Source organism: Carettochelys insculpta, chromosome 8, assembly GCF_033958435.1.
Source record: "Carettochelys insculpta isolate YL-2023 chromosome 8, ASM3395843v1, whole genome shotgun sequence".
Lineage (NCBI taxonomy): Eukaryota > Metazoa > Chordata > Testudines > Carettochelyidae > Carettochelys > Carettochelys insculpta.
Window position 1 is genome coordinate 30,924,405 of NC_134144.1, and position 26,214 is coordinate 30,950,618.

The window sequence follows — 26,214 nt, forward strand, 5'->3', positions numbered from 1 at the left end:
TGCTGCCACATACACATAGCTCCTACTTATAATACAGGGAAGTAGAATTTTAATCTCCCTCCTGCTTTAATAGCAAGAAAAGAACCACGCTGGTCAGGCAGACATTGCAGAAATACCTACCACTGCCAGTTTCAGTATTCTACACAGCAGTGCCCTCTGCTGCACATATTTCCCACTATTCAAACTTCTTAATTTTTCCCTCTCTTTTTGGACCAACTTCCATTAATGAGAGAGGGACAAACTTTCAAACAACATGGAACTCTTCTTCAGGAGTCAGAAAGGAACTCCCAGCACAACAGCCTGGAACTCTCACAGCTACAACTTGACTGCATAACAACTTTTAAATGTGTTATACTGGGTTCTACAGCTTCTGTACCTGAGATATAATAGAAGAGACTCTGCCCTAATTTCACAAGAGAATATAATTATTACTAAACCATGTTGTTTGTTTTGTTTTTTCCAGATATATCAAGGCCACTAAAGTCAACAAGCCTGAAGGCTTAAAATAAGTCAGATACAAGTTAGCCAAGTACAAAAGGTAGATTTGTTTGTGGTTCCCTACCACTATAATCAGAATATGGACATATGGCGAATACACAGCCCAACGTGGAATACAATCACCAGCTATGGTCCTTTTAGCTCCATTTGTAAATGAAACCTTAAAGTGGGCTAGTTTTTAACTGTGCTTTTAATCTGATATGCCAATTAAACATTCATGGCAGCACTAAATTATTAACACATTTTCTCATTTTATGATCATGCTCTCATGCACTTAGGCAAAATATGACATCTTGACAGACCAAATGTGCACAAGCAGCTTTTATAGAAAATTCCAAACTATATTTTGATAAAGACTGCTACTTTGAAACTCACTTTCAACATGTATATTTTATGTACCATGAAAGACAAAATGAGAAACTGCCACAAAGAAGAAAAGTAGGAATTTTTTAAGGGACTGTGTATGGGGCATTTCTGGACTTAAGTAATACAGGTTGACCCTCTCTTATCTGGCATTCTGTCATCCGGCAACATCGGTAATCTGGAATGATTTAAATCAACTGGATGAACACATACTATGGGTGTGGCCAAGTTTCCCGTGGTCCCATAACGTTTGTGTACAGCCTCCAGTCCTGGTTCTCAGTGTTCTGTACTGTTATTCAGCTGTAATTTACCCCTAAGAGCCCAGTAAACAGTGAAAGTGTTGGTAATATTGACCTCTCATATTCCAGCAAATTCTCTCGTTTGGCACCAGTCAGATCCTGAAGGTGTTAGATGAGAGAAGTTCAACCTGTATCATAGTCCTCTTCATAAAATAAAATCATCAATTTACAATAAAAAGGAAGTAATGGTATAATCAAATATTTTGCACTTTTTAAAAGTCTGTTGCACTTAACTCTGTCAAAATTCAATAATATTTGAAATTTTGTGGCACAGTTACACTGACATCTGTAACAGGCAAGCTCATAGATCATTTATTTCACTCTCTTGTGCCAGACATCAAAGCAGGGCACAGCATGCAGTCGTACATACTTTTGTCCATTAAAAGAACACTCTAGACATCCATAGACTGTTTCTCTTTTAGAATTTCCCATTCCACAAAGGGCACAGGGACCCTTTGGAATGTTGTTATTAAGTAAATTAATCCGGATATGAGACCCTTCTCTCAGATAGCTTGTAGAGATATCAGTCATGCTTGTAGCTTTTTCATAATAGTCTGTAAATAGGTCCTCCAAGTAAGCATCTGAATTAGAAATGATATCCATTACCCTTTTATCTGAAAAAGAATGCACACAAAATAACAATGATTTGTCATCACACTATGAACTCTCCATGACACATCATACTTTTAATCCATTTTAGAAATAAGTACTGAATTTTAAAGCTATATGTTAGAGACACCATTTTATAATTGTAACTAACTTTTCCATTGGAACCTTAATTTTGACACTCACCTCCCTCTAACTTCAGAGGAAGGCAAAAATTGCTCACAAATATCTTCTGCCAGAGGACAATGTTGTTACTGGTAAAATAACTTTGGTGGTAACTCACATTTGAAATTTCTCTAACTTTTTGGAGAGATGAAGGAAGAAAAGAGGGAAGGAAAAAGAAACAGACATAAGAACACAAGAATGGCCATACTAGGTCAGACCAAAGGTCCATCTAGCCCAGTGTTCTGTCTGCTGACAGTGGCCAATACCAGGTGACCCAGAGGGAGTGAACCTGCCATCCATCTCTAGCTTCTGACAAACAGAGGCTAGGGACATCGTTCCTTATTCATCCTGCTAATAGCCATTAATGGACCTAACCTCCATGCTCTTTTTTAAACGCTGTTATAGTCCTAGCCCTCACAGCCTTCTCTGGCAAGGAGTTCCACATTTTGACTGTGCTGTGTGAAGAAGACTTTCCTTTTATTTGTTTCAGACCTTCTGCCCATTAATTTCATTTGGTGGTTCTTATATTGTGGGAACAAGTAAATAATTTTTCCTTGTTCACTTTCTCCACACCACCCATAATTTTATATACCTCTATCATATCCCCCCTTAGTCTCCTCTTTTCTAAGCTGAAAAGTCCTAGACTCTTTAATCTCTCTTCATATAGAACCTGTTCCAAACCCCTTATCATTCTTGTTGCACTTTTCTAATGCCAATATTTATTTTTGAGATAAGGTGACCACATCTGTATGCAGTATTCAAGATGTCGGCATACCATGGTTTTATATAAGGGCAATAAGATATTCTCTGTCTTATTCTCTATCCTTTTTTAAATGATTCCGACCATCCTGTTTGCTTTTTTGACTGCCGATGCACACTGTGTGGATGTTTTCAGAGAGCTATCCACACCATAAACACCAAACTTAGCTTAATTCTGATGTCTTCCAGAAAGCTCAACACCTAACTAGTTTTGGAACATTTGCTGCGCAGCTGTCTGAGATGTTTATGGAATTGAGGACACTATGTAAAATGGCACGTGGGATTATTCTCCAAATGCTTGCTCATAGCTATTTGAGTTAGGTGTGCATATGTGCGTGTGCACAGCTGTAAGTTTTTCTCTGGCAACTACCAATGGAGAGCCCCCCAGAGCAGCACCTGTGCAGAGCTTATGTATGACCCAGCCAACCCAGCACCCCCTCACTTCCTTTCTTGCCACCTATGAGGCTGTTCCTATTGTGGCTGAAGTACCTGTTGCTATGCCACAGCTCCCTAGAGATCTTGTGTAAATAAGCTGTAAAAAGTTGTCCTGTATTCAGCCTATCCTGCTTCAGTTTAGTTAGCGTTAGATAGTCTTTGGCTAAGGCAAGGGGGCACAAAGTGGGGGGCAGGCCCCCTCAGGGAGAAAGGTGTGAAATTTCATAAGGGGAGTGCAGCACGACCAGCTGCTGAGTCTCAGGCTCATCCATATAATTAAAAACATGAAATATGTTAGTTTTTATGTATGTGTATTTGCATTTATATACTCACTAATACAGTTTTTACATACTTATTTTCTTACACATATGGAAAGGGTGTTGGGGGGGTTTTCATATGAACAAAACCAAAATTTCTGTCAGTTTGGATTACATTGGACAGGTTTGGGGGATGAGGGAAGAGGTCCTGCTAATTGCAGGAATAAGAAGTGGGGCCCAATGAAGAGCTACATCTACACTAGAGCGCGTTTTTGAAAGGCCACCTTTTGAAAAAGAGGAATTGAAAGATGCCCTTTCAAATGGGAGTGTCTGCACACAGCCCAGGGCTGGTGCCGTCAATTTACGCCATCGAAAGGGCCATCTGCCCTTTGGAAAGGAGTCATCCAGACTTTCGAAAGAGAGTGTCTACACCTAGCCAAGCTCTCTTTGGAAAGAAAGGGCCAGGAAACACCGTGGACAGGGTCGCATGGTGGCAAAGCCCTTCCGGGGCCGCAGCCAGCTCCTCCTTTAAAGGACCCCTCCCCAACACCCTTGCCCTGCACAGCACGAGACCTGCGCAGCTGCCACTAGCCCTGCAGATGACAGTGCCCAGAGGAAAGAGTGTGGACCAGCAGCAACTGGAAACCATGCTGGCTGCTGCCAGCGGAGTGCTCGCCCTGCTGGCCACAGCAGGGGCAGCCGCCCTGCAGCTCCTGTTGCAGGAGGTCCCCGCAAGGGGCAGCCATGGAAGCCCCAGATCCTCAGCTCCTCCGGTGCCCCCCCACCAGAGTGGTGGGAGCACCTTGTCATAGGGGAGTGGGACAATGACTGGTGGTTCTGGAAGTTCTGAGTGAGGCAGTAAACCTTCCTGGAGCTCTGCCAGTGGCTGCCCCCCACACTGAGACATCAGGACACCCAGATGCAGCACACTCTCCCTGTGGAGAAGAGGGTCACAATAGCTGTCTGGAAGCTGGCCACTCCAGACACCTACGTCTCTGTGGGCCATCAATTTGGGTGGAGCTGGGGTGGGGCCTGGCACGCCCCACACACCCTCATGGGTGCGCATGTTCCCCTCCCCCGCCAGTGGTGCACATCCTCAACGTGATGCTCCTCCAGAGGATGATCCGCACTGGGGATCTGGATGCGGCCATCATGGGCTTCATGGTGCTGAGATTTCCGAATTGCTTTGGGGCCCTCAACAGGACCCATATACCAATTCACGCCCCAGAGCACAGCAGAGGACAGTATATTAACAGAAAAGGCTACCACTCCATGGTCCTGCAGGCCATGGTGGACAGTCGGGGCCACTTCCAGGACATATATGTGGGCTGGCCCAACTGCACCCATGACACTCAGGTTTTCTGCAATTCAAGTTCCTCCCACTGGCTGGAGGCAGGAATCTACATCCCTCAGAGACAGAAAGATCCTGGTGGGGGACACCACAGTGCCCCGTCCCTGGTTGCCGATGCAGCATACCCGCTTCAGCACCCCACCCCCAGCCAGGAGCGCTTCAACACCCAGCTGAGCCATGCCTGCGATGTGATGGTGCGCACCTTTGGGCATCTCAAGGACTGGTGGCGCTGTCTCCTGGCCTGCCTGGAGATGGGCGTCTTAATGTCCCCTAGGTCGTGGGCGCCTGCTGTATGCTCTATAACATCGTGGGAGCAAGGGGTAGGCCTTTATACAGTGGTGGGCAGCCAAGTCCGGCTCAGGTTACCTGCAGCCAGCCACCACCACTAGCTGCCAGGCCCACCAAGAGGGGATCCGCGTCCGGGAGGCCCGTGTGAGTACTTTGCCCAGGGGCCCCAGTGAGCACCGCCGCGGCCACCCCAGTGGGTCCACTGCACGCTCCCCTCCAACCTGCACACCTCCTGTTGCCACCTCCTTCACGCTGCCCTCTACCTCCTGGACACCGCCCCCCCACCTCCTGAACACTCTACCCCCCCGACCAAGCACACAGCACCCAGGGTTGTGGGAGAAATAAACTGTTATATTCTGCACTACAAAAATGCGTGCTTAATGCCTTATATGCATAACATGACCACATAAACTATTTACTGGGGGGGGTGAACTATTTACAGGGGGAGGGGGACCTAGGTGGCCTGCCTGGGGGGCCATTACTCCAAGGCAGGGGTAGACGGCTGCGACCCACGCTGATCCCGGGACCCACACCCCCACTGGTCCGGGGTCCCTAGCAGGGCTGGGAGGGAGTGGGGAGGATGTGGAGGTAGCGCCCGGGATCAGCCCCAGCCCAGCGGTTGGGCACCACAGGGTCTTCTCCCGGGGGGTGGGCGGGTGGGGCTGCGGCAGGAGAGGCTGCCGGAGGGGCGGCAGGAGGGGGCATCTGGGCCAGCATCTCCCACAACATGGCTGCCACATCCCCAAATGCTCCCATAAACTCCTGTCAAGCCACCTGGCACCAGGTGGAGGCGCCGCTTTGCCAGTTCCACCTGCTGCCAGATGGAGGTGATGATGTGGTGGTCCTCTGCCACCCGCCGTTGGCCCTTCCGAGTGCAGAGACGCTTTGGTGCCGGGGTGGTTCCGGTCAGTCATCATCCCTCACCCCCACGAGGCTGCCCGGGAGGATGGAGGGTGCAAGGCTCTCCGAGCCCTCGTACAGTGCAGCTGTGGAAACAGGAGGGAAGAGAGGGACAGGCCGTGGGTAATGACCCCTGCCCTGTGGCCCACACCCCTCATCCCCCCGTGCGTGGCAGGTCCCCATCCCCTGTCTGATGGTGTGATGGCCCTGGACACCCAGGGTGGTGGTGGGGGTCCCCATCCCCCTGTGGATGGCCCCCTTGTGTGGTCTGACTCCCACCCACCTCTCCTGGGGTGGGCCGTGGCACTGGCCATGGCAGTGGGTGCTGAAGGGCACTGGCAGCTGTGCCGCCATCCTGAGGGTCACACCCCAGCTGGGCCGTGGCCAGCCAGGGTCTGCTGGGGGTGTGGTGGGCCCTTGGGTGGGTGTGGTGCCCCCACACTGTGATCCAAGGTATGTGCCCTGTCCAGTACGTACCTGAGGGTCCACTGCCAAGGTCAGGGGATGCCTGGCTGGCTGAGGGCCGGCTGGAGGTGTGGGAGGGGAAGTCAATCACGAGGTCCCCCTCCTTGCTTGACCACTTCCCGGCTGCAGCAACTCCTTCACCTTGCTTGTGAGTTGATCAGGAGTGTGAGAAGGATGATTCCAAGAGCTCAGGCCCTCGGCCAGCTGAGCAAAATTGGCTGCATCCCTCTGTTTCATGCCCATGACCCGGAGAACCTCCTCCTCCTGCCAGAGGCCCAGCAGGTCTCAGAGCTCGTGCTCTATCCAGGAGGGGGCTCGCTTTTTCTGCCTCTTCGGTTGGACCCCAGCAAGCCTTGGGCATACTTGGAGGGGGGGCCCTGTGGCTCCTGACCTGCATGGGTGCTAGCCATTGCACTCTGGGAGCTGCTCAGGGTGTCACTGGGGTGTGCGGGGGCAGCCCATGCAGCAGCTGCTGCCTGCACGCTCTCAGGCCATAAAGCCCCGCAGATGCTGGGCAGCAAGTCTCTGCCTAACAGCTGACCACCACCATGATGGACCCCGCTCTTTCGAAAGGGGCGGGGGGGGTTCCTACACATCCTTTTCTGAAAAAGGCTTTCGAAAGGGGAGCTTCTTCCTATTTGAGGTTCGGAAGAGTGCTTTCGATTCCTGGGCTGTATCCCATCAATTTCACTTTTGAAAGAGAGCATGGCATGTGTAGGCGCACTGCACGCTCTTTCAAAAGAGAGCCTGGGTTCGAAAGCATTAGCTAGTGTAGACACAGCTAAAAATTTGCTCAGCCCTGGGGTAGGGAAAGTCTTTCATCTTCTACTGCTGTTTTCCCTTCCAGGGTTTAAGGAAATGAAAATGTCCCAGGGCTTTATGCAATGCAGTGACTGCTTAAAGTCCATGCCAAGAACCGACCCTCATGACACGTGCCTTTGATATGCAGGTGAAGCTCATCAAACACGTAAACCTGTATCTGCAGGATTTTCAAGGCACGGACTCATAAGGACTTGGCTCCAGCAGCTCCTCATGGAGTCAGTATTGCATCCTCCACAGTAAGGTTCCGCAACCCCAGCCTCGGTGCACAGCACCCATCCTCAGCTCCAGGCTCTGCATTGAGAAGGGGAAGTAGGAGGACGAGAGTCCAGAGGTGGGCGACTAACAGTAGCCTCAGGGGCTTTTGAGGTAACTTGTATGTGGAGTACCTGGCGCCAGGAATGCCTCCATTGGCATTTTCCAGCTCCTCTCTAGAAGAGAAAGTGGCAGGTGCTTTGGCCTTGGGACCTCTGCCTACGGACTTCTGAGTGCTGCCGGAACTCCTTCACACAGCCTCAACTTTCCAACAGAGGAAATTGCTGAGTCCATTGACCTGATCTGTGACATTCTTGCTCAGGAGGGACCCTCCCGTGTGGCCCTCCCATTCAATAAAACCATTATGGCCACCAACTCCATCATATGGCAAACACTGGCCTCCTTTCCCCCCACTGCTCGTGGGGTGGAGCATAAGTATTTTGCACCAATAAAAGGTTATGAATCCTTGTACACGCACCCTCCACCGTGCTCGTTGGTAGTGGACACGGTTAATGAAAAAGAGCATCATGGTCAACAAGCGCTGGCCCTGAAGTCCAAGGACGCTAGATGCTTGGACCTTTTCAGTAGGAAGGTCTACTCTGCTGGGGGCCTCATGTTCAGCTGATCATCCTGAGTTGGTACAACTAGGACTCCTGGGCCACAGCCCTCAAGTTCAAGAAATCTTTACCTGAGGACCCGAGGGAGGAATTATTGACCGTTATGTAGGATGGCAAGGTGGTTCCACAAACTTGCCTGCAAGTGGCTCTTGATGTAAGTGATGCAGCTGCCTAATTTATTGCCTTGGGCATCACTATGCATCAGGCGGCCTGGCTACAACCATCAGACTTTACATCAGAGGTCCAATAAATGATCCAGGCCCTCCCCTTTGATTTTGTGGAATTGTTCGCTCATCAGAATAACTCCCACCCCCATAGCCTGATGGACTCTGACAGTACTATGGTGTCCTTAGACATACACATGCTGGCTCCACAGTGGAAACCATTCAAGCTTCAGCCACACATCAATAACAAAGTCCAGGCCCTTTCAATCACGTGGGAGCTCAGACTTCTACCAGCGCAGGGTGCACTGCTCTCACCGCAAGCCTCCCCATCAGCAGATCATGGCTAGTTTCCTCCAAACATTTCTTTTGATGGTGCAAGTTGTCTACACAATGGTCCTACCTAGCCAAATGGATGTACTTCTCCTGGTGGTGCAGTCAGTGCCACTCATACCTCTGTTCTGCAGGTGCTACACTCCCTTGTTTCCCTGAAGCAGCGAGGCCTTGGTTCTTCCTCCATAAAAGTTCACCTGGCAGCCATCTCAGCCTTCCATCCCAAGGAGGGCAGGTGCTCTGTTTCTGTGCACCCTATTCTGGGGCATTTCCTCAAGGGTATGGACCATCTTCACCCGGCTGTTTGCCAACCAGTTCCAGCTTGGAACATTTACCTTGTTCTCCAGTTGCTTATGGGCCCTTACCATCAAGCCTCTGGCCACTTGTTATTTACTTCTCCTGGAAAGTGGCATTCCTGGTGGCCATCACCTCTGCCAGAAAGGTGTCTGAGCTCTGAGCCCTCATGTCGGAGCCCCGTACATGGTGTTCCATAAGGACAAGGTCCACCTTTGCCCTCATCCAGCTTTCCTGCTGAAAGTAGTCTCCAGGTTCCATGCTACCCAGGACATTTTCCTGCCGGTTTGTTATCCTGAACCTCCTCGTCCCCAGCAGAAGCAGCAGCTACATGCTTTCAAAGTGAGATGGGTGCTTGCTTTCTATAGCTACAGAACCAAGCCCTTTCATAAGACCTTGCACCTTTTTGTGTTCATCGCTGAACATGTGAAGGAACTCCTGGTTTTGTCGGAGTGCATCTCTTCCTGGATTACGTCCTGTGTATGGCCGTTATGACCTCATTAAAGTTTCCCAGCCACCTGTCATGGTGCACTCTATGCAAGCTCAAGCCTCTTCAACTGCCTTCCTGAAGTTAGTATTTCCAGAATGGCATTTCTAGTTTTTGAACAAGAAGTTTAACATGCCGTAGGTTCTCAACATTCATGAGAGTTCCATGTTGAGAATCCTCACGAATGCTGAATTTCACCAATCCTTTATGGCAGCCACTCCTGCCTGGAGCCCAGTTGCCGGGGCTCCTTCCCGGAGCCCCATGGGAAGCAGCAGCTGCCAGTGCTCCTACCCAGAGGCTGGGGGAAGTGGTGGCCACTGGGGCTCCTGCATGGAGCCCTGGGAAGCGGCAGCCACTGACACTCTCCACCCCAGAGCACCGGTAAGCAGCAGCTGCTGGCTCTCTGTGCCCCGGAGAAGTGGCTGCTCGCAGCCACTCACGAATAATTGACTTTGTTAACCTTAGGTTCACAAATGCTGAGACCCTACTGTACTGATTTCCTGATTTTCATACTATGAGCCAGATTTTCAATCTGTGAAATCTCTGTGGTGCAAAGGGGACTTCAAGCTGTCTTAAGACAGCAGAAAAGGACTCCCCTAGAAGAGTATCAGAATTCTGGGTCATAAGGAGATCACAGTCATTCCCTATACCAGCTATTCCTGGCTCCCTCTACAGAGATGTTCCATGCCAAGCCTCTAGTATGAAGCACTTAAAACAACTTGACAGCAGAGTGGTTTGTTGGAGACTGTTATCCACTGGTGCAGGTTAAAGCAACATTGTGGCTACTCAAACTTGCACTACAGGTTGGCTTGGCCAACAGCAGCTACCAGGTTCAGGGAGGAGCAAAAATTGAGTACGGTCTCCTACACAAAGGGCACTATTAGAAGTAGTTGATTACTGTACCACAACATTTATCTTTGTTCTTGTATTTGTGGTTTTCTCCATTCTAGAATAAGAAATACTGAAAATGGGGCCTTACAGCCTTCATTCATTAAAGTAGCAAAACTCCAATGGACTTCACAGTGCTGCAGGATCAGGTTTATACTACAGTAAATGTAACTAATAGGGATGGTAAATATCCAGTTTTTAATTGCACCCAACATACAACATTGTTCAAATGTTTTCAGATTATTTAAAGAAAGAAAACTTACAAGTAGATTCAGGCCACTTTCCAGTCACCTGAACATTTTGCCCTCCTGAGCATTTTAAATTAATAAATATTTAAACATTTGCAATCTCAAATTTACCTCCTATTTATGTATCATGCTTTGACATTAACCCTATAACACTTCCCAAATTGCAAAAAATATAACATATGTTTACATGCCAAATCATTGTAGTAGTACAATTGATATTTGTTTCTTATCATCAACATAATTTGTTTTAAGAAAACAATTAGAAATTTTCATGATAAACAAAATAATATATTCACATTAAGTAAAAATATAATTATTTAAAACCAGACTCTGTCCAGGTATATCCATTATGATTATTTTAAATTGATCTGATCACAGCCAAAATAACTATTGGTGCAAAATTTAAAGTGAAATTCTCTTTTGATTAGATGCTGGTGAACTTCTGGCATTGCATACTAAATCAACTAAACAAAAATATGCACTCAATCCATTTAAACAATGTATTTGGACATAAATATCAAACATCATACTTCGGTGGAACAGATTCCTCCTTAATTTGTGCAATGAAAATGATCCAGATGGCTCTTTTTCAAATCCTCCTTTTGAAATTGGAGTGACACAGAGCTCTGTATTAAAAGAAAAAAGAACAACTTTTGGAAGAATGGAATTCAAAATCTGCACAGTTTCAAAACATACCTTAATATAAACTGTTTTCTGTTATATAAGACATACTGGTATTTAATTCCTAGGAAAAATGGTATAAAGCAACAGGCATGTGGGGGTAGCACACAAAATGAGATGGAACAGAGAAAAAGCAACATGGGATGAAGCAGCAATTACTTCATTTATTAACCGAGATGTTTTATAGTAACTTTCACATTGGGTTCTTCCTTACGGTTTCCTGGCCAGATTAAACATGCTAATATCAGCAATTCGTTAACTGAATGCCTAACATCTGGAGTAAGAGCAAAGCCATAAACCCATTTGAAACCACGAATGAAAAATTCTACCATTGTAGATGGTTTTCTGTGATTCCAACCCACATTATTCACCACACAATCAGCTCTAAACCTTTTAAATTAAACATAAATAAGACTCTTAGTTTTGTAGCCACTGAGACTGTAAAGGAAAGTTTTGCAGTAAACTGATGTATCATCTTCATAAATTTGCAATAAACATTTAAGAAAAATGCTAACAGCTCCCATTTATCTGTATTGGGTAGGCACATCTACACTCCAATGATAAAAGTTTAAATTTCAATATGGCTATTTCATTGATCATTTTAGTACAAACATCTAACTAGTGCATGTATCTGCCACTTTGGTATGACAAAATAAAACTGAGAATCATTCCAAAAGAAGGATTTAGGTTGAATTTAATATTAAGATATCAAAGGGGTGCTTGTCTTGTATATTTTCATATTTAATTCAGTTAACAACTTTGATTTTTAATGCATATAAGGTCACAGAAATGTAAATATTCACTATGCATCAAATTTCAGAGTGTCTTTGTCATAGAATTTATCTCCACTGTATTGCAAAGTCCCCACCAGAACCTCTAACAAGTGAGCAGTGTTATATGAATATATGAATATAAATAATACTCCATGATGTAATTCTGATCTTTTGGTTATGTTTTTAAATGATATGGTTATTAACTAGTCTGCAATTCTGATGTCAATGGGCATTTTGCTGTTAACTTTAATGAGTGCAGGATCAAGCCCTAAAATTATACTATGGGTTACTATTACCAACATACTTTGATTGACTATATGGTTCCCATCTTGTTGTAGCCTTGGGCTAAGATAAGGAAAATTTATAAAACTGTATTCTTTCCACAGACAGGGACAGTATTGGGCAGGTCAATTCACTTTGTTTTGTGTAACATCCGCCCCCATCCCACACACACACATATTTTGTAAAGATGTGGAGATAGCCATGACTGATTATGGTGTCAGACCTCCTTTCCATGTTTTGTTTTGGTTTTGGTTTTTTTGGGTTTTTTTTTTGGGGGGGCGTGATAGCATGCCACATTATTCTCGTATGAAGAAGTGGGTCAGATGGCCCTAAGATACTGAGTTTCTCACAGATCAGCAAAGCCATACAGTGATATAGAGATGCATTTTTAATGTTTCATTGCTAACTGTGTGATTTTCATTTTTCAAAAATTTACATTTAAATATCTGTCATAGTTAAATCTATGAAAACTTTTCCAGATAAAACAGACCCTTAAACACCATCTACATTTATCCTAGCAAGAAATAATTGTGGATTAAAATGATGGTTCTGATGTTTAAAGTTCACACGTATAGTTAAGTATGGGCATAAATTTTTATAAGACTGGGGCTGATAGATGTCAAGCCTCAGTTCAACAACAATACTTTAAATAATCAAATTACTATACTGGCAATTATAATAAAAATTACTTACCAAAATTACCATCCAAGTGAATATAAAGTTCAAATACACTAAATGCAATAGTTGTGTGAGCTGGAAAAACAATAGCTTTGTCTCGTCCCTTGTGATTTTGGTCCTCAATAATATGAAACTACAATTTGAAAGAGAAAAAATGTATTGCATTAAGAAACAAACACGTACAGGAAAACGTTTTGAACATAAATTAAAATCAAAAGTAAATACACCATGAAAATTACAGTAATAGAAAGACTCATTTGAATTTGAAAATTAAATTCCACCTCCTAAAAATGTTCTCAGTTATGAACAGCATACAAATGTCATCCTTTCTGTTCTGCACTTCAGCAACGTTTCACACAGGGGAAGCTTCAACAGGTCATGGAAAATTAGGTGGTATAACTTATACATAAGTTAGTGATAACTCAAAGGACTTGTAGGATCAGTATGGTCTGGACATGCAAACCCAATATTCCAAAATTTCTGAGATCCTTTCCCTCTATGTACCTCTGACAATATCATAGCTTTATCTTCCAGTCACTTAGACTTCCAAGAAGCCTTAGCTCTCTGACTTCCTGAAACCACGCCAAATCATCATACCTTTGAGGAGAAGCTAAGAGTCCAATCCGAAGTGCACTAAAGTTAATGGAAGAGTCCAACAGACTTCACTGTCTTTGGACAAGGATCTAAAAGGCCTGCTTCCTTTCTCCCAATAACAGCTCCCCTTTGGAGGAATCAGAGCAGGCCTCTTTCATGTTTGGATGAAACAGCAGTGACAGAGTCAATATTTTGTGTTGCCATTCTTCTGTGCATTCTCCTAAGGAATTCAAATATATGGTCTGGAACTATAGGCCCATGGTACACGTGTGACACAAAGCATACAAAATCTTAATTCTAACGGTATGAAGGCCCAGCAAGAGGTACAGAACCTTGCAATAGTACCACTGAAGTGAAAGTTGCAGAAGAGGACCTAACAAGGACAATATAGGGTAGTATTTATTGAACGTTCCTAAAGATAATAAAAAGAAGTCATTTTTAACTTTTTTCGGCATTAGCTCTGACATGCAATGGATCTAAGCTTGCAGCCCCCCCCACGCATACATACTCTGTCCCATTCCATATCTGATATATCTAAACAGTTTGTCTCCTCAGGCTGCCCAATGTCTTTGTTTGTTTTACTTCCTACTCATCTCATTTCTTCTCTGTGTATTCTTGCCAGTTTTGCTATTTTTCCATCTTGCTTTGCTTTTTATTGTTCACCTCTCTCCTTTTCCCCACTTCTCTCCGCATCTTTTCTCTAGCTTCCCTTTGTGCAGTCAGAAGAAAACTTGCATCGTATTTTTCACATAGGCTGTGCTTTGTCTTAGTATGGGAGTGAAGAAGAGTGCGGTTGGTGCCCTCTTGAAGTGAGTAGGAAAGGCTGACATAAAATACAGTTAACCCTCAAAATGCATGATTTCTCAAGTTAAGCACAACTCAAAATCCCTCTCTCCCCTACTCTGGTTCAATGCCCCACCCCCCAGCCCCGCTGACCACCCTTGCACACAGCTCCAGCTCAACCCCCTGGCCCCAGTTCAAAACCACTCCAGCTCACCACCCTTGCTCGCAGCTCCAGCTCAACTTCCCCTCCGCTCATGGCTCCAGCTCAGTCCCTGCTGCCCTGGTTCAAATCCCCTGCATGCAGTTCCAATTCTACCCCCTCCTCCTTGCCCTAGTTCAAACCCCCCATACACAGCTCCAGTTCAACCCCCTTGCCCCCAGTTCAAATCCCCCACGCACGGCTCTGCAAACCCTCCACAGCCTGGCTCACCACCTGAGCACAGCTCCTGCTCAACACCCCCTCCTGCCCCCACACACAGCTCCTGCTCAACTCCATCCCCTGCAGCCCTAACCCATCCCAAGCATAACCCTCATGGCCCCAACCCAACACCAGGTTTAACTCTCCCCAGCTGCCCCACCAACCCCAGGGCTTACCTGTCAACAGGAGCTCCAGGTGCTCCTGCTGCTTCCCTGGCTGCAGAACGTGTGTTCCACGGGGAAAAAGCTGCCCCTGACTTAAGTGAAACTCAAGTTATGCAAGGGTGCATGGGAACACAACCCTCACATAAGTCAAGGCACTGGTGTATCATCAAGTCAAACATACAGAAAAAAACTCTAACCATCACACTATCCAAATACTATCAACTCTCAGACCTAGTTGCACTGATCTTGATTACTGATCTTCCACCTTTCTGTCTGCCCAATGTTTTCTTATGGCATTTCCATTTATATTTCATAATGTATAATAGCATTCCAAATTGCACCTTCTCATGTATAGCATCCTAGCTGGTCCATTTTTACTGTAGAATGAGCAGCTTTCAGAAGCAGTGTATTCAGACCCAATTAACCCAAAAGCAGGAAAGGGACAGAGAGACAGAATATCTATATTACTCTTACTCTTACTGTGATAGACGTGTCAAGGATACCACTGGCTCCCAGCCCAGGTGCTAGACAACCCAGCAAGCTCAGAAAGGCCCAATGAACTCCCTCCAAACAGTTGCACTTCTTGACTGAGCAGAGGATGCAGTGGTCTGCTGCCTGAACCTCCTGCCTGCACTGGCAACTGCTCAATGCTGATCACATCCACAGCTATAATTGCGCTGTTGTCACTTACGCTTCCTGCTCCAGCCTGCTTCCATACTTGCTCCAAGCCTGTTCCTACCTTGTTTCCTACCTCATTCTTGCTCCTGCTCCAGCCTCTGCCTATACTTCCTTCATCCCCAGCCTATTTCATTCTGGTTTTTGGCTCCGAGCTCTGACTCTGCACACTATCCCTGACTATCCTTCCTCTTAGACTTTTGACTCCAGTTCTCAGTTTCAGCTTGGCATCTTGACTGCGACTCTGGTTTCACCCTTGGACTAATGCTTGATGCCTGGGTCTTCAGTTGTCATCACCTGAATTGCCATCATAAACACCTGGAAAGCTCCTGCTTTATCCCATAGGTAGGCCACCTTGGCCCTAGCAACTTACAGAATGGCCTTATAGCCATTACTAAGAAAACTGAGTCAAATACCTGATTTCATTAGAATTGACTGGGATATTAGGAGCCAGGACTATACCTCAAAACCAAGACAAATTATTACAAAGTCATCTAACCACCCTAATGCTACTTAAATTGGGTGACCAGCTGTACCTTTTTCCCAGGACAGTCACTTATTTAAGCTGTCTCATAGGCATCCCGATTTTTTTTTAGAAATTGAGTTAATTTTCCTGTATTTTGCGAGGATCATGTTCCCTGACACCCAGTGTCTCGAGGTGGCAGCCCCGCTGCCAGGGAGCAACTCCATTGTGGGGCTGCCCCATTCCCTGGTACCCCCTGGAAGCAGCCCCCACTGCCGGTGAGCTCTGCCATGGGGCAGCCTCTTCATTCTCTGGCAACCCCCTATTGGGAGATTGCAGAGCCCCCATCCTCCACTCCCTCTCATCAGGAGGCTGCAGAGCCCCCATCCCAGGTGCCTCACTGTGCGGCAGCTGACCCCCATTGCTGATGAGCCCTGACATGGAACAGCAACCCTCCATCCTTGGAGGCTGGTGTCCCATATTAGCCATAGAGAAATATGGTCACCCTGTACATGACTAGAAATAACACTGTATTAACTTCCACTACCTATTAGTAAAGGGTAAACTGTATGATTGGAGACACTTAATTAGAACTAGCTAATTTCATTTTCCTCCATTCCCAGTGATCTGCCTAATTATGCATCATGCAGAATCTGGCTTGCAACTAAGTTTTCTAATTGTAAACAATGTTAGATGATCCCTTATGTAAAATATCACAAAAATTTCATAGGCATGAAGGATTTTCAATGTAAAAAAGGCCCCCTGTGATCAAACTAACAGTACTTGTTACCCATAAGACTCGTGATTTTAGAATATGGAAAAGTTTACACGTGTGACAACCAAGTGCTCCTAGTAATTTTTTTAAAACGTGGTTTAATAAAATAAAAAAAAATCAACATAGAGAGCATTACACACATAATTTAATGATATGTTCCCTATGCCAATATTAAATTAATGGAGTGGAGTGAAATCGTGGCCTCAATTAAGTCAACAGGAGTTTTGCTTTCAACATCCATGAAAATGAGATAATACCCTATACTGGCATAGCTGTTTGTCTAGATATGAACAGTGGAGAGTTGTTCAGTCTAATTTAATTGACATCAGTATAATTCCATTGACATCTATGGAAATGGCCCTGAATTTACACCAATGGAAATGCCGTTAAAATCTGGTCACAAGTCCCTCCCTACAATCAGATTGTTACTATACATTTTTATTACTTAAAAAAGATTGTCAAATATATTTACCCTCATTGTTTCCCTACGCATCCCAGCATGTACAGATAATGAGCATTGCCGTGTTGTTCTAATACTTTCCATGACCACACACAGAATCTCCTTCCTACTTTCTCTTGATTGTCGGACTAGGCAGTGATCAAAGTTAATTTTTCTAAAATTAAAGGAGAAATAATCCACAATTAGCAAATTAAACAGCTGCTAATAAATTAGACTATTTTTTTAAAATCAGCATGTCTAGCTAACTTGCATCCAAGAATTTAACAGAATTGGTTAAAGAGCTATTTGAACCATTAAAACTGATTTTCAATTAGTCCTGGAACACAGGGAAGTTCCAAAGGGAAAGCTAATATGCCAGTATTTTGAAAATATAAACAGGAAAACCTGGGTTATTACAGATGGATTGATCTAGGTTGGGGGTTGGCAACCTACGACTCCAGAGCTGCACGTGGCTCTTTAAGAAGTCATTTGAAACTCCCTGCCCTGCCGCCACTGACTCTTCTGTGGCTCCCTGAACTGCCACCACTGAAACAGTAAAACTAAATTTAATTGGTTTAATGCCTGGCAGGGTGGTGAGAGGGATCTGGTCATTAAACCAATTATATTTAGTTCCATTATTTCAGCAGCAGCAGGGTAGGGAGCCGCCTGCACTGTAGGTGGGGGAAATGCTAAGCCCACAGGAGAGCTGGAGGGAGGGACAGCCAAGTCTGCTCAGCCCCACTGAGGCGGAAGAGGAGGGGGCAGCTGGAGAAAGGAGGAGGCTGAGGAGGAGCAGCCACAGCATGCAGAGCTGACCAATCAGTACTGCCTCCTACATGCCGAGCGTGAGCGCACACACCAGTACAAGCGGCACCTGCAGTTCAAGCTGTATGAGATCTTCTGCAAGAAGGGTGAGCAGCCACCCCACACGCAGCTGCAGGAGCTCATTGGCTAAGGCACATTAATCCTGGGTTTGGGGCTGACATGGGTTAAGCCTGGGGATGGGGAAGGCAGATTTGGTGCTGACAGGGGTTAAGCCTGGGGATGGGGGCAGGGGCGGGTTTGAGGCTAAGGGGGGTTAATTCTGAAAATGCAGGTGGGGTGGGTTTGGGGCTGAGAGGGGTTAAGCCCGGGGATGGGGGTGTGAACAGTTTGTGGTATGGGGAGGTAAAGCTTGGGGGACAGATTTGGGGGTGAGGTGAGTAAAGCCTGGAGATGGGGGGCTGGTTTGTGGGCCAAGGGAGGTACAGCCTGAAAATGGTGGTGAGAGGGTAGAGGGTTGATGTAAACGTTGGTCCTTCTTGCTTAAGAGCCTATCCCCAGGCACAGCGTTTTCCTTGTCCTCATTTGCTCTCTGATCCAGGGGTGAAAGTAACTTAAACTTTCTAACTGGTACAAATGATCATGTGTGCGTGCTGTTCTTAAAATAGGGGTTACAAAAGGTACAGTTTCACATTATTTATTAAGGACTGTCTCGTATTCACATGCACTGTGGCTCTTGGAATATTGATTTGTAACTGAATTTGAAAAAATGGCTCTCCTCGCTATTTTGGCTGCATACCCCGATCTAGGTATTGATAGCCCTGTCAACAATTCTGGGCAATTTAACAGAACAGCTGATGTGTGACTTGATTAAAAAAGGATTAATGAAGAGTAATAGAATTAAAACCAATTAATAAGTATTTCTGGAAAACATATGTTGTCAAATTAACTGGCTATTTTCTTTGAGATTACAAATTTGGTTGATAAAATTAATCCTCAGACATCTGTAAAGCAATTGACTTGGCACCAAAGATGACTGGTGCCTACTGAGAATATGTGGAGAAGCATACTTTAAAGTTTCTCCCCCACAACAGCTTAAGTCATGACCCTCCAGGCAAGTCCTACTTCTACGTTCAACAGCCCCTCCCTGCAGCTTCCAACTATTCGCAGCTGCCTCTCCCCAAGGTAGCAGCTCCTAACTTGTTGGCTTCAGCAGCTGCCATACAGGGAGGGGCCCAGGCACACCATGTGACCAAGCAGGGCTACAAACCTTGGCAAAAATCTGTGGGTGGAGGCTTGGGAACTAGAACAAAACAAATATATAATAGAATACATTATATAGATTTAAACTGGTTAATTAATAAGTCTCAACAGGCAATACAAGGGATCATCATCAAGCAAATGTGTTTCTAATGGAGTTCCTGGTTCTATGCTAATCAACATTTTTATCAGTGATTTGGAAGAAACCATACAAAAAAAACCTGATAGTGTTTGTAGAAGAGAGAAGGGGTTGGGGAAATGGTAAATATAGTACAGGAAGGTTACTGACACACAGTGATCTGGATCACGTAGAAGGCTAGACACGAGCAAATACTAAGCCTTTCAGTAAAGTCAAATGTGAAGTCACGTATCTATGACTAAAGAATGTGAGGCCATACTTACAAGATTAGGAACTTTGTTCGGGGAAACAACAAATCTGAAAAAGACTTCGGGGTCCTGGTGGACATGGACTCCCAGCAGTGTGGCAATGCAGCCAGAACAGCTTATGTGAACCACGAAAGAATAAACGGGACTCTTGAGTATGAGTACAGAGTTTATATTAATTACCTCTGTATTTGGCACTTGTGCAACCACTATTGGAATACTTTGTCCTTCTTCTGGCGCCAACAGTTTATGAAAGGTGTTGAAAAATAGATGAGGTTGAGAGAATAGCCACAAGAATGATTAGAGGACTGGAAAACATTTCATAGTCACAGACCAAAGGAACTCAATTTATTTAGCTTATCAAAGAGAAAGACATGGGATGATTTGTTCACAGACCATAAAAACCTCCATGGGAGAACACAAATTTACAAGAAGGCTGACAAAGGTATGGCAAGATCCAGTGGCTGGAAACTGAAGTTATACAAATTCAAGATCAAAATAAAGCACTTAATTAAAAAAAAAGTGTGGGGTAAGTAACAACAATTTAACACAAAGTATGGTGAATTCTCTATTCCTGGAAGCTTTGAAATTCAGACAAAATGTTTTTCTAAAAGATAGGCTTTAGTTCAGGGTGAACAATAAGTGCCCTGCAGGCTGGATGTGGTTCATGAGGCTTAACCCCTTGTGGGCCATCAGCACTTTATTTATCTCCCCATCTGCAGGTACAGCCACTCGCACCTCCCACTGATCATGCATCACTGTTCCCGGCCAATGGGAGCTTTGAGAAACAGCATCCAAGTCTGTGCTGCTTCCTGCAGCTTCCATTGGACAGGAACAGCAATCTGTAGCCAACAGGAGATGTGACCACCAGTACCTGCACACTCCCATATAAATAAAGCACTTTTGGCCTGCTAGAAGTTAACCTTGACAACCACCTCCGGCTTATTGCCCATCCCTGCTCTAGTTAAAAGTGGATGGGCTGAATTATGCAGTAGGACAGGGTACATGACTACCTTCTGGCCTTATAAATCTAGTTAATATATTAATAAGTGATCTGGAAAGGGTGGTGAACAGCGAGGTGTTAAGATTTGCTGATGATAACAAGATTTGCTGATGATTACTCAAGATAATTAAGTCCAAAGCTGCCTGCAAAGAGTTCAAAAGGGATCTCAGTGAAATGGGTGATGCAGCAACAAAATCACAGATAAAATTCAGTGTTGATAATTGCAAAGCAGTGCACATTGGGAAACAATGATACATAAAATAATTGGATCTAAATTAATTATCATTCAAGAAAGACATTTTTGAATCATCATGGGGAGTCCTCTGGACATCGCCTTTCAATGTGTATCAGCAATCAAAAAATCTAACAGATTGTTAGCAACCATTAGGAAAGAGTAGATAAAATAGAAAAATATCATAATGTCCTTAAATAAATCCATGGTTCAGCCACATGTTCAATACCACATGCAGTTCTGGTAACCATCAGATAGAACTGGAGAAGGTACAGAGGAAGGCAACAAAAATCATTAGAGGTAACAGCTTTCATATCACAGAGAGGTAGCTGTGTTACTCTGTATCTTCACAAAACAAAAAAGCAGTCCTGTAGCATTTTAAACACTAACAAAATAATTTATTAGGTGATGAGTTTTTGTGGAAAAGGCCCACTTCTTCAGATCTGGAAAATTCTGATAAAAGTAAACTGACAAGACAAGAATTTAACAGATAGAAAAAAAATTAAATGAAAACTGACGAATCAGTTTTCATATCAGGGAGATTTAGAAGACTGGTAATGTTCAACTTGAAAAAGAGACAACTAAGGTGAGATATGATAGAAGTCTATAAATCACAAGTGGTATGGAAAGAGTGGAAAGGGAACTTTTCCCCTTCCTGTACAGAAGAATAAGGGGCCACTCAACGAAATTAATAGGCCGGAGCTTTAAAACAAATGAAAGTACTTCACACAGCACACAAACCATGAAACTTGATGTTGTACAACCAAAAGCACAACTGGGTTAAAAAAGGAATTAGGAAATTTCATGGAGGACAGGCTCATCCTTAGCTACTGGCCAAGATGTTCAGAGACACAACCCCATGTCCTTGAACTTCTGACTGAAAGTAACTGGGTCTGAATGAGGGGGTTCACTCCATAATTGAACTGTTCTGTTCATTCCCCCGAAGCATCTGTCACTAGTTGCTCTAGGATGATAGAATATTGGGCTCAGTGGATCACTGATGTTACCAGTCTGGCCATTCTTCTGTTCTTATTAAATGAGCTGACAGCAAATTTTATTTATTGATTTACAATACTCAAAACCTAATAAAAATTCATCACACATTTTGATGTATTCTCACTTAATTTTGCCATGGAATCACTTGGACCAAAGTATATAAATATTATAATACTAACCTAGAAGTAAGTTCTTTAAGTAACGTAGGTACATCAACCTCATGTTTGGTCACTATACCAAATGAAGCTTTTACTGCAACGGAATCTGATCCAGCAATATTGACCCCAACCTCACTCATTATCTGATTTCCTCGTCTACCATAGAGTGAAACATCTGATTTGTCTTCATAATTCAACAGCTGATAGGACGAAACACCTGAAGAAAAGAGGATACTTTCTAAATTTGACGAAGAAAAGTTTTGCGTCCATATACAGAAAATAAATCCATTAGGATTATGAACAGAGTAGTGTTTTTATAGAACCAAACAAACTGAAGAATAAACTTTACTCTTTATTTGTGATATTCAGAGCAGCAGAAGGGTCTGAGACAACAATTGCACTTCCTAGAATTCTTATATGTTTTCATGAATAAATATCAGAGCTCTTTACACAGATGAGTAAGCATTGTCCCCCTGTTAGCCGACGGGCAGGTGAGATGCCTCTATGCCCTTGTATTAATATGAGATTTCAACGGCTAGGGCAGAGCTCACTAGTGACCAGGCTGAGAGCCGCTGAAAAGCAGCTAGTTCTTTGTTTTGTGTTCAGTTTGCACAGTAACAGGAGGAGTCAGGTTACCACTTAATCAATTACTTTGTTTATTTATATAACAAGTTAATCTCTTACTGTTACAATGTTGCTTTATTTGTTTACCTAGCGAGTTAAGCTCTTGTGGTTACAATTGTTTTTTTTTTAAATTAACTTTATTGCAACAGTCACCCAAAGAAGGGTCATTTTGTAATCTTTTCCTGTACATTTCATGAGCTGTAAATAAATGTGCAATTAATCAGACCTTGTTCTTCAGCAGAACAGAGTATAGAGTTTTGTTCATGTTCACAGGGGTGTCATAGTCTTGGCAAAAAGCATTGTGCTAATGGGACAGACATAACACTGATACTTCCCCTGTCTCTGAAGTGTAATATGAAGGTTACTGGAAACTTTTGCCCTGTGCTTCTTGTTACAAGGTTTATACTTTGATTACAAATAGCTAGTATACACTCTAATTCATAGATCTATACTTGTTAAATGCGCGCAAAAGAAATGAAAAGTAAAATACCTAGCAGGTCTTATCCTCACCCCTGCATTACCAACGTGGCTTAGCCAGTTTTCCTCTCAATCCCATGGGAAGAAGTCCTTTGTCCCTTTTTTCCAGGAGTCGGGCGTCCCCGGGGACCTGGGGAGACCCCCACTCTCCTGTACAGCAGGAAAGATGATTGGAGCTCAAATAGGGGGTCTGCTGGACCCCTCTTTTATACCCATTGGGTCACGTAGGCTTCTTCCTTGGTTTAATTGAATTAAACTGTCTGATGCTGGTTCTCACAGGCAGTTCAAGGGCGTAGTTCACGCCTGTGAGGTAGACAGTTAGGGGCATTTGTGTCTTAATGGGCCGGAGATTTTTCCTCCTGTCTGGGACAAGTGTCCTGGCGGATCAACTGATGGTAATTAGCCAAGGGCAGTCCGAGGCGCGGCTGTTAATTAGCCCATTGTTCTTAGCTTTGCTCCAGAGCTTCAAAGACCATGGCTAAGATAAGCCCATCTGTGCTCTGGGGCATTCCAGGGCTGGGCTATTCCTTTTAACCCTTTTGTGCTCTAAAGCACCTACGGAAGGCGAGATGAAGTAGAGCAAAAGGGGGGGTTCTGTCTGGCTACACCCCCCCAGTTTACTAATGGAGAAACAGAAGCACAAATGAAGTGACTTATCCCCATTGACACAATATGTCAATGGCAAATCCTGGAATAGAACTTAAACTCTTGAAATGCAGTGTGGTGTTCTATAGTAGACCACATTGCCATTCTCATGACATTATGGCTATGTCTACACTAGCCCCTGCCTTTCAAAAGGGGGATGCTAATGAGGCACTTTGGCAGATGTTAATGAGGCGCTGTCATGAATAGGCAATGCCTCTATAGCATAATACCAGCCGCACCAATTAGAAAGTGCTGCTTTCGAATCACACACCACCCGTGTCGACAGGGGCCTTTTGAAAGGACCCCCCCCATCTTCAAAAGCCCCTTATTCCTATTTGGTTTTAGGAAGAAGGGGCTTTCATAGTCAGGGGGTCCTTTCAAAAGGCCCCCATCTACACGGGTGGCATGCGATTTGAAAGCGGTGCTTTTGAATCGCACGTGGCCACCGTTATGCTAATGAGGTGCTGCATATTCATGGCAGCGCCTCATTAGCATCTTCCTAACTTGCTCATTACCCCTTCTGAAAGGAAGGGGATAGTGTAGACATAGCCATAAAGAAAGAGACTCCCATGCAGCACGGTCCTAGCCATCTGTCTTCACAAACGCATAGGTCACACAGCTCATCAGTATTTCCTAAAGCCTAGCTTAGCCAGCTCCCAACCAGCAGATCACATTCACAATGTAAATTTACTGTGGCCTAATTCTTCAGTCAGATTTGCATGGGCAGATGCTTGTGCCTGAACAGATCCCCATTTAGCTGGCACAAAGGGTCAGTCAGGTGAATCAGTAACAGGACTGGAGCCATTATTTCTATTCAACAGTGGCATTTCACAGAGACATACCTTGCGAACATATATACAGTACAACAGAACTTTAAATAAACGATAAATATCATAGGCTGACATGTTTAGTAGGAATCTTTTGTGATAATACTTTTTAAACACACATAGCTGAATTGTCCATGGTATTTATAAGTGAACAAAACAATAAAGATTCATCAGTAAAAGATTCCTGAAAATTATTTCAGAATTTAGCCATTTCATGAACTTATTTGTGCAGTTTTGAAAATAGAATTTTATGTTTATAATTTATTTTCCATTTCTCATTAACTGCATGACAAATGAAGATAATTATTTCTTAACACTGTTAATGCACCATCATACTAGACATACTAATTAATAAATATGAGGTCTGTTTACTGCAAACTCATAATTTTTCAAGCCTTAAATAACAGAAGAACTTACCAGCTGAAATTTCCTTCTCTCCCTGAAGAATGTCTTTTAGTGCAAAAGGTGTCGAAGCAAATTTAGATTTTTTTGAAAGAAAACATTTTCTCTTCTTGATAACAAGACTCAAAGGTTGGTACTTGTCAGCTTCACTGAGGCTAGGAACAGGGATTAATCTTCTACCATCACCAACCTGCTTAACAAAGTTTTTGGTAGCAGCAGAAAACATATTACAGCATCAATAATAATAAAATATCCTGTATCAACAGCAGCTTCCAAACCTCAGACCCATGTTAAAATATTTTATAATATTTTTGTAATTGAATTGTCATACCACAAAAATTAAAATCTAGCTGCTTTGTTTAACACCTAGTTACATTTTACTTGGAAAAGAGAATTAGTAGGTCGTTACCACTCAGCTTCTCCAGTGTATTGTTTTTTTCAACTTCCTTCTGTTATGCTATCTAATCCAGCACAATGAATAATAAATTAACTGTGTAAGATGATACAGAGAAGTTTGCTTGATCTTTAGTAGTATAGTGTCATTATCTGAGAATAAGATGATTGCTTCAGAATCAAACAACTGCTAAATTCTGCCATCATTTTTTTTCTTTGTGATTGCAAAGACAAGGATATATTTGCTGTTTAATATGTCTGTTATCCAGCTGGATCCCAAATTGTGTTACTGATGGGAATTTACCTGAGCAGGCCTGCTAACGTACACAATTACATGAAGACTTAACTCTTTTCAGGGATGGAGGTCATCCTTTCAGTAGTGATTGCACAATAGCTCTGTTAAAGAGAACAGGCCAACAGAAATAAACTTCAGATTGGGTGAGTCTTTCTAAACTTCTTCCTTAGTTGATGTGTAGATATAATTTCATCCAAAGTTGGGAGATTTTACTGTAGGTTAGTCTCTCCCCAGGGTGAGGACAGTGGAGATTTTGCTTTGTGTTGTCGCTTCTCTTTTACAAGGCTCTACTTTGCTGATGTTTATTCTTTCCTGAGAAATGGGTGCATTTGGGTCAGGAGGGTTTCAAACCTGATATTTTCTGTATCAGACATGATTGGGTTTTATCACCTGTCCCTACAAAATCATAGCAATGTAAGGAATGTGCCATCAGGAACTCAATGCTGTTGAAGGCTGGGAGGAATGTGTCTCCCAGAAATCATTTGCATGAGAATGTAAAGCTATGCATATGTGATACCTTGCAAACAAAGCCTGAAGGGTAGC

At 44.0% G+C, this 26,214-nt stretch overlaps 1 protein-coding gene across 3 annotated transcripts; it reads right to left on the reverse strand.

The window, feature by feature from the left end:
* Window positions 1–1,472: 1,472 nt before the first annotated feature.
* On the reverse strand, window positions 1,473–25,310 carry PJVK (pejvakin). 3 transcript variants are annotated; one of them, XM_075001720.1, is made up of 7 exons: window positions 24,999–25,310; window positions 22,030–22,225; window positions 19,246–19,278; window positions 17,247–17,388; window positions 12,918–13,035; window positions 11,019–11,114; window positions 1,473–1,774 (listed from the first exon to the last, which is right to left on the reverse strand). In XM_075001720.1, exons 1-7 carry the CDS (start codon window positions 25,207–25,209, stop codon window positions 1,473–1,475), a joined length of 1,098 nt encoding a protein of 365 aa, XP_074857821.1. In that variant the 5' UTR covers window positions 25,210–25,310. The 3 variants fall into 3 exon arrangements, with proteins under 3 accessions (XP_074857821.1, XP_074857822.1, XP_074857823.1); XM_075001721.1 differs by lacking the exon at window positions 19,246–19,278; XM_075001722.1 differs by lacking the exons at window positions 11,019–11,114; window positions 19,246–19,278.
* Between the last annotated feature and the right edge of the window lie 904 nt (window positions 25,311–26,214).